This window comes from Phodopus roborovskii, unplaced genomic scaffold, assembly GCF_943737965.1.
Source record: "Phodopus roborovskii unplaced genomic scaffold, PHOROB, whole genome shotgun sequence".
NCBI classification, from domain to species: Eukaryota; Metazoa; Chordata; class Mammalia; order Rodentia; family Cricetidae; genus Phodopus; species Phodopus roborovskii.
Window position 1 is genome coordinate 41031644 of NW_026126517.1, and position 14855 is coordinate 41046498.

General features: G+C 48.4%; 1 protein-coding gene across 21 annotated transcripts in view; it reads left to right on the forward strand.

Annotated features, from left to right (window-relative positions):
- Megf11 (multiple EGF like domains 11) overlaps positions 1-14855 on the forward strand; it is a 308625-nt gene that overhangs the window by 269661 nt on the left and 24109 nt on the right. For all 21 annotated transcript variants that reach the window (XR_007835309.1, XR_007835311.1, XR_007835310.1 and 18 more), the window contains exons 11-13: positions 11462-11582; positions 12442-12605; positions 13539-13641. Coding sequence is in view for 18 of the 21 variants with exons in the window: in XM_051197738.1 (XP_051053695.1) it covers positions 11462-11582; positions 12442-12605; positions 13539-13641 (388 nt within the window). In the remaining 3 variants the exon portion in view is untranslated. The remainder of the gene's footprint in view (positions 1-11461; positions 11583-12441; positions 12606-13538; positions 13642-14855) is intronic.

The window sequence follows — 14855 nt, forward strand, 5'->3', positions numbered from 1 at the left end:
TATTCTGTTCTAATGCAATCCTTAGGATTAGAAAGTATAAAATGCATGCAGTGCTTACAACAAAACCTGACACATAGTAGATGCTCAATGAATGCTTATTAAAATGCTTCATGGGACTATGTAGTATTGAAGTAAAAGGGCCTGAACATTGGCAAGGACTTGTAATCAGATGGGTCTGGGCTGGAAGCCCTGTCTGTCCCTCAGCATCTACAGCCATGTGCTCAGCCTTAGAGCCCCAGATTACTCTCTGTACAATGGGTTAAGAACAAGAGCCATGCAGGCCCAAAGACACAGAGTGAGTGACAGCCTAGAGCTTGTCACAGAGAGCTGGGAATCCTCTCTCAAGAGCAGAGCCAGAAGGACATACTGCACTTCTATAGTTACCCCTACCTCCATTCTGTAGGGGAAGAAACTGAGGTCAGAGAGGGAGAGTGACTTACATCTGGTCACATTGCAAAACATGGCAGAGCCCAGGTCGAACAGAGGTGAGAACTCCAGCTAATGCTCTTGACTCTTCCACCTGCCTGTCATGAGCTTGTTTTCTCCTGGGCAGGAGGGATGGTGGTGTGTACGAGGAAGTTAAATCATGTTGGCAATTAATCCACAGAGCAAAGTAGAGAGAATTGGCTTTGCGTCACTGAGGTTCAGGCTGGCTTCCCCCTCTGGGACTCTGTGGTTTGCGGCTTCATTAGAGAAAACTGCTGAGTCTCCTCTTCTTATTCCACACCACCCTTTTCCTGTGGAGTTCCCACTGCCCTTCTCAGTGCCCTCATCACTCGGGCGGTGGCCTGGTGCTGGCTCCGTGGGCAGCTAGAGGTGTCAGGGTAGGTCTCTGGCACTCATGCTTCCAAAATGCCCAGTTCATGTGTATTGATGGAACTCTTGCTGACCAGAACCCAGGGCCTGGGTCTGAACCCCAGATACTTGGGGTTGTCCAGAACCTCACTGGACAGTCTGAAATACATGGCTGGGGGGAGGGGATGTGTCTCATGAATGCTGAGCACAGCCAGCCCAGTACTGTGTTCCTCTTGCTCTACACAGTAACCTTCAGATGGGGGCTGTGAGGGAGGACCTTCACTTTGCAGAAGAGCCATGTTCAGGGAGGCAAAGTGACCTTCCCCAGTACGTGGTAGCTGACTTTGACACTGAACCCAGAACCTGCTTTAGCCTTAAGTCCATCACGGCCCTCTCTTCTTCAGGTTCCCCTCCAGTCAGTGCCGAGGACAGCACCAGCCAGGGGTTTAGCTGGGTTCCAGCCCTGCTTCTGCATCTGCCCACTATTAGATTTGGCTTAAGTCACTTTCTCTTCTGTGTCTTACCATTATCGTCTACAAGCCTGGTTCCCAAGGCTGGCATGGCACTCAGAGGTGACAGTGGTTAGGAAGGATAGGGATGCCCTGAGGAATAAGGAGGGACATAGACTGTGCACTCGAACCCCACCAGGCCTGTGGAATTACACAAGCAATCAGCTGTGACTGTGACTGCACCACAGCCCCGCCCGCAGTGTTTTCTCCCTAGGGGTGATCACTAGCAATCCCATTTGTGAAAGGAATTATACACACAAAAGGGGAAGTGACTCCTGCCAGAGGTTTGGTTATACTTGGAAAAGGAGAGATGCTGCAGGAAAAGGTGATGAATAAATAAGAAAACAGAGGGTGCAACCACCTGGCTGGGGGAGAGGGTACACTGTAATCCAAGCACTCGAGAGGCTGGTGCAGGAGGATTGCAGGAAGGTTCGAGGCCAGTCTGGAATAGAAACTGGAACCCTGCTTTATAAAACAAAACAAAGTTCTAAGGGAAGGGATGCAATTCCCTGAACCCAGCCAGCCCAGGGAAGGTGTCTGGGGGGATGGGGGTGGGCAGGGGCAGGGTCCCAGACCATCAGGTCCTGAGATGCAGGTGAGCAGGAGTGTGGGAAAACAAGACAGTATGAGCTCAGTTGTCTGGGCCCTAAAGCCTAGGAGGAGACATGAGCTTAATGCACCAGACACATGAGTCACTGCAGTCTAGAGCAGGAGTATGACAACATGGAGCTGGCCTTGAATTCACTCCTACACATAAGGAGGTGATGACAGTATAGGCCCTGCATACAGCTAGTGCTGGATAAGTGTCACATGCAGTAGGCACTTAATCAATGCTGGGTGCACTGCTCTCCACCTGTCTTCAACTGGAGAGAGGAGAGTATTTCCCTCTCTGCTGGGTGACTGAGGCAGGGTGTTCTTTGAGCCCCCTTTGCTCATGGCCATAGGGTATCAGGTGGTGAGTCAAGTACTCTGCAAACTCGAGGCAGTGTAGGGAAACATGGCCCTTTCCTTGAATCCACAGGGGTGGGTGGAAGAACTTCCTAGGCCGGGTATCATAGGGACCCAAGGAGGATGAAGTCAGGAGCAGACACTGGACGATAGGAAAATCAGGCACCACTGGGGCTGGGGACTGAGGCACAGCCATTGCCAGGATACACATCCTGCTCCCAGCCCTTGTCTCTGGTGTTCCCATCACCCTCTGAAGACAGAGAAACGGCTTGGATAGGACCCACCAGGCTCCTCACAGAACGGCACCTCTCTGTGCCTATGGCCTGAAACCACAGCCAGGTCCCTACAGCAGCAGGTCATGCCCAGATACCTGACATGCGTATGACCACTTACCATATAGTCCCAGCACCAGCAGGGCACACAGTTCATGGGCCATATACAGGTTGTTCCCACTTCTACCATGTGAACCAGGACCCTGAAACAGCAGACTTAGATTACATACCTGTCCTTCTCCCAGCCTCAGACAATATACATATTTATCTGAGGCATAGAGTGCACAGCACATGAGTATTAGTCTTGTGACTAATTTTTGGCAGTATAAATGCTTGCATACACACACACACACACACACACGCACGCACGCACGCACGCACTCACACACACACTTTTACTAAGAACATCCTTAGAGTATATGCAAGGAGAGGTATAGCCAGCCATGTCCCTCCCATGCTAGCCTCCTCCCATCCCTGCTTCCTTCACAGTCCACACACATGCATTCTTAATAACTAGGAAGGTATCCCAACACCCAATAGGGCCATTCTCAGACATTTAGAGACAAGTCTTTCTGCTATTTATAAGTGCCAGAAGTCTTTTGTTTTTTGTTTGTTTGTTTGTTTGTTTGTTTGAGACAGGGACTCAGGTAGTCCAGGCTAGCCTTGAACTCACTATGTAGCTAAATGTAACTTTGAGGTTCCGATTCTCCTGTCTCTACCTGCCAAGTGTTGGGATTACATTATGTACCACCATGCTTGGTTTATGTAGTACTGGGTATATGTTAAGCATGGTCGGCAAGCACTCTACCAACTGAACTTACATGGTTTGCTCTGAAATGCCAATGTTTGAGATAAACCACTAATGATGAAATCGTGGAGCATGGTTAAAGCTACTTACAACCAGTGCTTTCCCAGGAAGATTTAGGTCCACCCAGTCTTGCAGGGAAGCCTCATTTTGGCCCATATGGCCTACAATTGATGCAAAGTGGACCTTCTGTAGCTAGAAGCAGCCATTGCTCCTCAGGTGGCAAGCACAGCAGAAGGACTAGGACAGGACTCAGGGAAGGAGCAGGGAGGGAGATGAGGCCAGGAATGTGGAGCAAGCATAAAGCCCTCCCACTCAATTAAGGGCCAGGGAGATGGGATAAAGATGTTGAGGGCATCCCGAGTCAGCATCAGCACAAGAGCACTTCCTGCTCTAGTGAAGTGTCTGACACATACCAGGGACTAGAAAAATATTCCCTGGCTGAGACTGTATCTCAGTTGATAGAATGCTTGCCTAGCATGCATCAAGCCTTCGGTTCCATCCCCAGCACTGCATAAACTTGAGGCAGGAGGGTCAGAAGTCCAAGGCTAGCCTGAACTACAGAGAGAACTGGAAGACCGTTTGGACTACAGGAGACACTGATTTAAAACAACAGCACCCCCCACCCCAATAGCCTAAATGTCTGTGTTAAATCAGTGTATATGTACCGAGCACAGCCTCCAGCTGAGCTGCTGGGCTGGAGTGAGGTTATCAGGGCTAAGCACTTCCTACTCAGCCGTCACCCTCATGTTGCTCCTAGTAGAAAGAGCTCATTGGAGTTCTAAGTGATTATTCCTTTACCACTGTAGTGAGTGCCACAAGAAAGGGACACTTGCTCTGCAGGAGGGCGGGGAGGAGCAGCAGGTTCAAGGACATGGCAAGGGACTGTAGGTCATATTCAGTCTGTCCTGATGGTCAGCAGGACACAGGGCACTCAACAGACTTGGGTGTGCTGAATGGATGGTGGGTGAGACCAAGTGCTTTGGCTTCACTGCACCCATGAACCCTGAATGAAAGCCCACACATGCACATCACACACATACATGCAAAATGGAAAAAGGAAGAGTACATGTAGCCCAGGGAAGTTTCTCTGGTTGCTGTTTCCTGGGGTCCCTATGCTGAGCTCTAATAGACAAATAGGTGCACAAGCCTCCTTAGCCTGCATATAAAGAATCCAGTTCTACTCCATAATACTGAGTGTATTTAAGGGAACTCAGAGATGAACTTTCAGTGTCCTCCTTCGTATCAGGGAGGAGCAAACCCCTTCTGTCCTCTTTCTCCTTCCATGCCCAAAACACTCATTAACCTCTTGACCATTCAAGAAGGGATATTCAGCATAAGAGGCCCAGCTGTTTATTAATTTTCCCAAACAGAGCCAAACTACAAAGCAGCATTTTGCAAGGGAGAAAAAGTCAGTAAGCAGCATTTGAAACAAATTTCATAGACCATATAAGTCATTATGCATCAGGGTCTGGGCCTGCTCAGCTGACTCACATAGGGAGGCAGGCAGGAGAGGCTTTGGTCTGTCAGGGGCAGCAATGAGGTTTCCATGCCACCGGCAGTTCTCTTAGATCGAGTTCAGGATGTTAGCAGCCCATTCTGCATCTATAAACAGGCCTTGGAGAGGAGGAAGTTCACAGCCTCCTCCCACAGCAGAATGAAGAGGCCTAGTGGAGTACCGGTGAGCAGCCCACTGTGGGAGGCAGGGACAAGATCCTGTAGGTGGAGGCTTCTCCTTCCCAGAAGGAGTGTGTTAAAGGACTTCCAAGAAGTGCTAGTGTGTTAAAGAGATAGAATAGCAGAACACATGGGCACCAGTGCATCTGGGACAAGATGGGCACATCCTTTGATGTCCTATGGTTCGTAGGCAGTGAATGCACTGGATAAACAGACAGGGAGAGTCACCAGCAGGAGCAGCCCTGTACTGTCACCCACAACAATGTGAGGAGTTCTCCCAGAGACCTCCACTCTAGAGAGCTTGGCATTCTTGACCACAGCAGAGAATTTCAGACCAGGGATGGAACTTATTTTTGAAAAGGATTTAGTATGTATTAAGCATGAGCGTGAAAGGGAAGCGAGACAAAGCATTTACTGGAGATGTCAGGGTCAGAGTGTGGGCCCAGGTAGCTCTACAGCTAGTCCCTGTCACCCATCCTCAGTGGGCCAATTAAACAAATAGATGGTAATGAAAACCAGAAAAGGAGGTGTAGTCAATGGGGTCATATGGCCACAGGAAGCCCTAAGAGGGGACTGCAATTCTTGGAAAGTGTCTTATAATTCATTTTTATTATTGTTGTGTATTATGAGTTCAACCACACATGCCACAGCGCATGTATGGAGGTCAGAGGACAGCTTTGTGCCCTGGGTTCGGGCTTCTTAAGAGAAACTCTTCCTTAAGCATCTTTGCATCTCTGTGGTCATGCAGAATTTAGGTAACTTCTGAAGTGTTCAAGGGTCTTAAGAAACTTTGGTTTTTATTTTTAAAGATTTATTAATTTCTTATGTATACAGTGTTTTGCCTGCATGTATGTCTGCACACCAGAAGAGGGCACCAGATTTCATTATAGATAGTTGTGAACCACCATGTGGTTGCTGGGAATTGAACTCAGGACCTCTGGAAGAGCTGGCAGTGCTCTTAACCTCTGTGCCATCTATCTCTCCAGTCCTTGAAACTTGGGATTTTATTGTTGTTGGTGGTGGTGGTAGTGGTGGTAGTTAGTTGGGTTTTGTTTGTCAGTGGATGAGACCATAGACTTCTCTTGAAAAGCGCTAGACAGGAATGCAGGCCAGCAATACAAAAAATGGGCACAAGGATGTTGGTATTATACTAGGTCACAGGAATGTTAAGACATGCTCTTACCATAAATGAGGTGGTCCTGCTAGTGAGATTTCTAGAAAGTTTCAGTGTTTGTGAGTTTGCTTTGGAGAGTTATTCCTAACTCAATATATATTACAGAAAACAATTTTTATATGGTCAGCAAGAAAGCAGAGGTAACAAAAACATGGATCCTTTCTGTCATTTTTTTTTAATTTATGTGCATTGTTGTTTTGCCATGGATGTCAGGTTCCCTGGAATTACAGGCAGTTATGAGCTGCCATGTGGGTGCTGGGAACTGAACCAAGGTCTTTTGGAAGAGTAGTCAGTGTTCTTAACCATTAACCCATCTTTCCAGTTCCTCTTCTTTCAGTCTATTGGGCTTTCTTTGTCCTACTCATTCAAAGGATAATTTGTTAGTTCATGATGGGATGCAGTCCATCATGATAGGGAAGGCCCAGCAGCAGAGGCATGAGGCTTGCTTGGCAGTCAGGAAGCAGAGTGACCACACTGCATCAGCAACGGGAACATTACAGGTTTACAGCTGAAAGGGTACATCTAAACTCAAAGATCATGCTACAGCCCTCCAATGTGACTTATTACCATTGCAACATTCTTATGTGAAATGTCCATGTAAAAGGAAGACTATTCAAGCACATGTAAAGGTGTCTGTTCAATGCCCATGTAAAGGGAAAACTATATAATGTCCATGTAAAAGAAAAACTCTATGTAGGCATTCTTCACAGCAAGTTTTGTAACTTGTGATGGAATTCTTGACTCTGAGCTGGTGAGAAACTTCAGTCTCTGGGATGAGGTGCCCCATCCTTCTTCGTGTGCCCCTGATCTTTCCTCCTTCCTCCCTTCTTTAAGAGCTTGCTCTGTAGACCAGGCTGGCCTCAGATTTGCAGTTGTTCTTTGGTGAGTGGAACCAGAGACATTCCTCATGGAGCAATGGGCAGGTTTAAAGGCTGATAATATAAAACCTAGGCAGGGGCCCAAATCATTCTGTGCCTCTGGAGCCTAGAACATGGCTCCACCCTGGCCCATAGCCAACATCTGTAGAATTGTTGGCCTGAGCAAGATGCATGGGGAAAGAGCCCAGGCTGTCTGGTTCTGCCCACAGTAGAAGGCAATGTCACACACAATCCATCTGGATCAATCGGGGTCATATCTTGGCAGAGTTCAAAACACTGAAGGTCTAACCCTGAATACAATTGAATTGATTCTTCAAAGTAGATAAACAGATCTACCAGAGGTGAAAACACAGAAGTGAACTTTGTTACACAAGCTGACAGAGACACAGGACCAACTCCCTAGCTTTAGACACAGCCCATATTAGCAAGATTAAGGCTTCTTAGGGGCTTTTGATAGTTGAGGAGGTATTATTTGACCCAGACTAGGACTACCCTACATAGTCTCACCAAAATGGCTATCCATTGGCTTAGTGCAATGTCTGTCACCAGAGACGGCCAATCAACTGCAGAGACACCTGACCCTCAGCTCATAGGCTGGAGTCTAGGGAACCAGAAGCCAACTGGAGGGAAACTTGTACTGGGGCTTGCTGAATTGTGAAGGTTGCGGAGATGAACTTACTAGCACTGGTAGATGGCAAGGCACGCTGAAAGCCAGTGGACAGCCTTAATAGAATTACACACTTAGCACCATGGGTTCCTACATTGTCTTTTTCTTTCCTTTTTCCCAGTCCTGAGGATCGAACTCAAGACACTGTACATGCACACACGCACACACAGGCACACCCATCCCTAGTTGAGATGGGATCTTACTAAGTTGCCCAGGCAGGCCTTGAATTTATAATCTTCCTGCCTCAGCCTCCTGAATAGCTGGGCTTACAGGCTTGTGCTTCCAGGCCCAAATTCTACATTTTTCTCCCTCTTAGGAACAAGTGTAAGTAATTGGAACATCACTTGGCATAGGATAGCCTTGCAGAAAATCATCCTCCCAGCCCCTAAGACTACGTACTTGGTGTATTACTTGGTGTATGATAATTAAAGATGGGAGAAGGGGAATGAGTAGCAAGCTCAAGGGGCTGACAGCTAAAGAAGAAGGCCTTAGAGTTAGGTTTCTGCTCTCTGAGAACACATGTCTTCTCCATGGCGGGCTGGCATTGTTGAGTTAGTGAGAAATAGATCTCCCCTTCCCAACTTCCTTCTGCTTAAATCTGAGGGGCTTGTCCTATTCTTTTTTTTATTTTATTATTTTTCTGTGTATGTATGTTTGCCTGAATGTATGTCTGTACACCACATATGTGCCTGGTGCCCACTGAGGCCAGACAAGGATAGCAGATTCCCTGGAATTGAAGTTGCAGATGGTCATAAGCTGCCATGTGGGTGCTGAGAATCAAACTTGTGCCCTTTGGGAGAGCAGCCAGTGCTCTTAACCTGGAACCATCTCTTCAGGCTCTTGTCATATTCTTTTTAGAAGATATGTTATATGTATGTATGTATATATGTATTTATGTGTGTGTGTATATATATATATTTTTTTCTAAAAATAGCAAGGTTTATGTAAGGCTTACTTATTTTATTTATTTTGTGGAATTTGGGGGGTAATCAAACCTAGGGGATCAAATTTGCCTTGCACATGCTAGGCAAATGCTCTGTTACTGAGCCATATCCACATCTATTATTTTTTTAATTAAAGGTTTTTACAAATTATTTTTATTGCCAGGCAGTGGTAGCACATGCTTTTAATCCTAGCACTTGGGAGGCAGAGGCAGGCAGATTTCTAAATTTGAGGCTAGCATGGTCTACAGAATGAGTTCCAGGATAGTCAGGGCTACACAGAGAAACTGTCTGGAAAAAAAATTATTTTTATTTATGTGCATGTTTATCTGTGTAAATGTATGCCACATGTGTGCACGTACTGCAGAGGCCAGAAGAGGTCATCAGATCCCTTGGAGGTGAAGTTACAGGTGTTTGAGAAGTTTGGTGTGGATGCTGGGAACAGAACTCAGGTTCTTTAGAAGAGCTGCAAGCATGTTTACTAAGCCATCTCTCCAGCCCCCTTCCATAGATTTTGTTTGTTTTATTTCATATTTTGAAATGTTGTGGGGTATCTACTAGAGAAGACTGCTCAGACATGGGTTTAAGCCAATAGAAAGTCTTTATTAGTCAGCTGGTGATCGGGATCCCAGTGTAACACCAAGCCTTTCTCAGGGTGAGCTTTTAGTCACAAAAACCATGTTCTGGGTCATACATCAGTTAATAAGAACAGTTAACTAGAAGCCGAACTAAGAAGCCAAAAAGCAAAGTTAGCACAGAGACTTCCCCAGGACCATGGACTTTGATGGGTTAGGCCTTTGTTTTATTTTTGGCAGGTGGTGCTGTCTGTATGCTGAGTTTTACAGTCTGACTGGCACTTCTATCATGGCATCAGTTGTGCTAAGTTTTGGGGGGCTGTTACAGATACAGACAGGGTCTCATGTGACCCAGGCTGGCCTTGAACTCATGTAGTTTAGTTATGTAGTTAAGGATGACCTTGAACTTATGATCCTCCTGCCTCCATCTCCTGAGTGCCAAGATGCCAGGTGAGCATTACTATGTCCACTTTATGCAGTGCTGGGAATCAAACGCCAGACATAATGAACTGTAGCAAATCAGCTATACCTCCAATTGTCTTCCAGGCCCCCTTTAAATTTATCACCCCAGAACATCCCCCAGTCTGTGCTGCTGTGTTGTCTAACCCACATCAAGTTCCATCCTGGGCGGCCTTCATTGCTCCCCTCAAGACTCGCTTCCTTGTGCCTTGATCTTTCACCTCCCAAACCCCAGGAGCTACCGTCACTGCCAGTGCCCTGTGTTGTGCCATGCACATCCACCCTTGGGGCTGAGGCACTCAACTCCAGCCTGGTGCTAGAATCAGTGGCCTTCTGCTGAGCCCTGCTTTAGAAGTTGGCCTTAAAGACAGCCAGCTCTCATGGGAGTCATACAGTCCTTGGACAGCAGATAGCTCATGACTTGGACAGCAGTGTCTGCTCCTCTCAGGTAATTCTCTGGGTGCTTTCGTCTGAAAGCCCTCCTTGCCTTCTGCCTGCCTAGTCATCTTTCCTGATCCCACCTTAGGGTTGCCTTAGATGAGTATCCCCATGCCCCCAAATAATCCCATAACAAGTAGCCAGCCTCAGGGCAAAAAGACACCACCACTTTGAGCTGTGTGATCTGGGCCATTGCATGGCTTTCTCATGTAATTGTTTGTGTGTCTTGGGAAGAAAGGGAAGCAATAGTTTGTGTCTTTGAGGAGTGTGATCCCGAGAGAGCACTCAAAAGCCATTGTTCGTGCCCTCTGACTTCTTTAAGGCACCAACAAATGGGCATGGGCTATCTCTCCATGCATGCACCTAGCTGCTGAGAATTAGAGCAAACAGGGATGGGCTGTCTCTGCATGCACCTAGCTGCTGAGAATTAAAGCAGATTGAAATCTCACTTGGCACTGGTCTGTAATCTCAGCAATCGGAGGTGGAGGCAGAAGGATCAAAAGTCCAAGCTCATCCTCAGCTACACTGTGTCTGAAGCCAGCCTGTAATACGAGAGACCCTTTCACTCATGCCCACCCTTCCAACTCCCTCCCTCCCCCACAGTCCAACTGATAGGAGGTACCAGGTTGCAGGCTGTGTTGCTGAGACCTAATGCAGAGGGACTTTGCCCCCACTAGAGCTCTGGTGTGGGGACTGGAATCCTCCCCCAACTGGAGATTACTGCAGAAATCCTCACCTGTGTGTTAGCCTAAACCAACACCTGACTCCAACTGAAATCATTGAGCCAACAGTACTGGGGGCGGGTGGGGAGAAGGGGAATCTAGTTTCCTGCTTGTTCATTTCCAGTTGTTGGCTGAATGTATTTCTGTGACTGTCAGGTCAAGGTCTCCATTCTTGCTGGCTGTATAAAGCTCAGCCAAGAGGCCACCATCTTCACTGTGGGAGGATTTAGTGTATGTCTCTGACCCACCCTCTCTAATCACTTGATTTAAGGACTCTGAGATATTAGGCCCACCTCCATGATCCAAGTACCTTAGTTTTCTGTCTCAAGGTTCTTGTCACACCTGCAGAGTTCCTTTTGCCGTATAACAGAAGGGGCCAGGCATGGTGGTACATGCTTTTGACCCCCCCCCCACACACACACACATACCCCAACACCAACTCTGGGGCAGAAGCAAGCAGATCTCTGTGAGTTTGAGTGCAGCCCTGGCTATGCAGTGAGGCTCTAGCTCAAAGAAAAGAATAAGTGCTGGGCACTGGGAGGGGGCACAGCCACCCAGAATGGGAGCATGCTCATCTCACACCCAGGCCCTCTTTGTGCAGGGAGAGGTGTGTGCGGTTCCCTGCGCTTCAGGGACCTATGGTTCCAACTGCTCATCTGTATGTAGCTGTAGCAATGGCGGCACCTGTTCCCCTGTGGATGGCTCCTGCACCTGCCAAGAGGGTAAGTTTCCCTTCAGCTCTGTGCCCAGGCTCAGGTGTGCCAACAGCTGAGGGTCTCAGGAGGGGCTGCTCAAGCCCACTCCCCACTCAAAGAGTCTGTGTAGGTCAGATTGCAACCATGGAGAGCCACATCTGGAACTAGGAGAATAGGAGTGTAGGAGGGTCTCCTTCTGGGTTTTGAATTGCTGGGAGCATGGAGAGAAGGTGAGCCACGTGGGCTGCAGGGACAGAATGGGGAGACCAAGTTCCCTGAGCCTGGATGAGAGACCTACGTGGTGGAAGCTAAAAGGGCTTTGTAGAGGTGCTAATGGTCCATAGAGACACAGCCACTGTCAAAGGTCTGGCCCAAGCCGGGTATGTTTGCACTTGGGATGCAGATGTAGGAGAAACTGTAGTTCTGGGTTAGCCTGGGCTACATAAAGACGTACTCTCTGAAAACACTAAGGAAGGCCCAGCCCAAGGCAGGGAGAGAAAATGATGCACCTGGCTCCTTTCCCATTCTGGTTCCCGGCCAGGTCTCCCTCAGGAGGCTGCAGCTGGGAAGCAGGGGTCTGCATTCCTCAGGAGTAGCTCGAGGGAACAGAGGAGGGAAGGGTTCAGTCTTGGAGAAAAAGCAGTGACAGACTTCACAACGGAGATGTACTGTTAAACCCCACCCATGGTCTGGGAAGGGGGACACCCCAAAGGCCAGACCCATGGCCCAGTGGGCTCATCTCCAGGCATCAGAAATGGTGTAAACCCTGTGTCAGGGAGGGAGATCTAGGCAACCATGGTAACAGGACTGCTGCCTGTGGAGCTGGGGAAGTGGAAAGAAAGGCATGCTGGGCATGGCTAGGTGATACCTTTTGCCCTTTCTCCAGGGTGGCAGGGCCCAGACTGCTCTCTGCCTTGTCCCAGTGGGACTTGGGGCCTGAACTGCAATGAGTCTTGTGTCTGTGCCAATGGGGCAGCCTGCAGCCCCTCTGACGGCTCCTGTGCCTGCACTCCAGGCTGGCTGGGGGACTCCTGTGAACTGCCCTGTCCAGTGAGTACCCACCTTGGTCCTTTGTGCCCTCTGGGGAGGGGGCGGGCTGTACAGTCCATAGAGCTAAGATGATTCAGGAAGTGTTAGCCTCTGTGTGGCCTCTTCCTACCCTGGGCCTCAACCCTCCCATCTATAAAATGGCCACTCAGACAGAAATGCTTTCCCGTTGCTGCTCTTGGAAAGCAAAGCTACAGAACCCATTCCACCAAGGCACTCTCGGTCCTCCCCAAACCATCAGAATGGCTATTTCTGGGTAGTATTTGGGTTGAGGTCTGGTCACTGTAACTACTAAGGCATGGAAGCAAGCCATTCGGCAGCAATGGCAACTCAAGCACTGAGCCTCAGGCTGCTAGACCAACTGGTAGGAGACTGAGCATGGCTTTATTTATCCTGCCTCCCTGAGTGTGTTCTCCAGCTGCTTCCCATTTTGAAAGTGAGACTGGGTGGAGGCATTCCAGAATATTGGTGTGAGAAGAGGGTGTGAGCATGCCTCCTTCCCCAGTGACAAGAGTAGGCTATGCTCATTCCACATGTGGGACAGGTGCATCCCAATTAATAAAATAGGATTTCTTTTGTGAGATAGGATATCTTGAGCTCATGGCAATCTTTCTGCCTCTACCTCCTAGCTGCTGGGGTTACAGGCACTATTTCCCCCACTGTGCCTATCAACAACAAAGTGCATTTTAATCTACAATTCAAATGACCACCTGGAGGCTATACTGAGAGAGAGGGCAGGGCCATCATCGCTTCCCTCTCTCCTATTTCTATTAATACTGCCAGAAGATCATTTGGAGTGACCTTTGCACAGCCCTGTTGGTCCCCAGTCATAAAGCATCATGGCTGTGCCCTAGTCCCATCTCTGGATCCCTGAAGAGCTGATGCAAGTGTGTGGGAGCCTAGGTGTGATCACTTTTCTCTCCCTCTTCCCCACAGGATGGCATGTTTGGGCTGAACTGTAGTGAGCGTTGTGACTGCAGCCATGCCGACGGCTGTGACCCTGTCACTGGCCACTGTTGCTGCCTGGCAGGATGGACAGGTAACCTATTCCCGGCCGCTGCCCAGGCCCTGTGAAGCCAGGCTTTTGATTTTCCCTCCCTCCTCATGACTATTCATGTACCATTTTCTTCTGCACCCCCCTCCACTTCACCTGCTCCCTTTCAGCCCAGTACAGAGATAGTTATTAAAAACATAATGTTGAGGCTTTGTTCTTAGGACGACACATTTCAAGGCTGACAGGTACTCAGCCTGTGTATAGATAACATGGCACCTCAGAACCTCAGCCCTCACATCTATCCCATTATATAGGCGAACCCTGCCACCTCTCTCCAGCCCATTGATATTATGGGCCCCATCTCTCATCTGGCCCACGTTCACCTCACCCAGGTGAATCCATTCTGCACACAGTGAGCAGAGGGAACCTCTAACCTAGTCTTTCACTGCTGTGGCTTGATGGAACTGACAGAAAAATCTAAGATCCTGGTCAGATGTGGTGGTGCACACTTGTAAACCCAGTACTCAGGAAAGAGAGGCAGGAGGATCAGAAGTTCAGAGTCATCCTTAGCCACATAGCAAGTTTAAGGCTAGCCTGGGCTACATGAGAAATTGTTTTGAAAAAAAATTATAACAAAAAAACACAGAATTTTTGTCAGAAGGCCCCACCCCCTGTGATGTGGGCCTGCCCAACTCCTCTTTCCTGCACTGTTCCTATCACTCAGTCATTCCAGGTGCCTGGGCCAAAGTAAACTTTCTTTACTTTGTTATTAAAATAGATCTTACTGTGTAGCTGTGTCTAGCCTGGAACTTACTATTTAACCCAGTCTGGCCTTGAATTCCCAGAATCCTCTCCTTCCTCAGTCTTCCAAGTACACCATGCCCTGACCACTGTCCTGATTCCTTACGTCTGCACCTGCCCTCCGGCCTCCTCTTGATATCTCTCCAGCTTATTCAGTAAATCCCCTTTCTCTTCTTCATTTAAAAGGCTGGGCAAGTACTGTGCCTGTGGGTCTCACCTCCAGCCCTGATAACTCTTTCTCCTATGCCAGATTTCAAGTGGAAGGTTGCCTGGGACTAAAGAGCCCCACTGATGAATTCTGGTGACCTGGGTCCTTCCTCTGTAGCACTCACCACAAGGAACACTGGACTCTGATTTGAGTGGCAGTTTATATAGCAGCCCTGGGAAGGCATCTGCCTTAGTCACCCCTGTACCTACTATGTGCCACATGCTGAGAAAAGAAAACTAGGTTGCTAAGA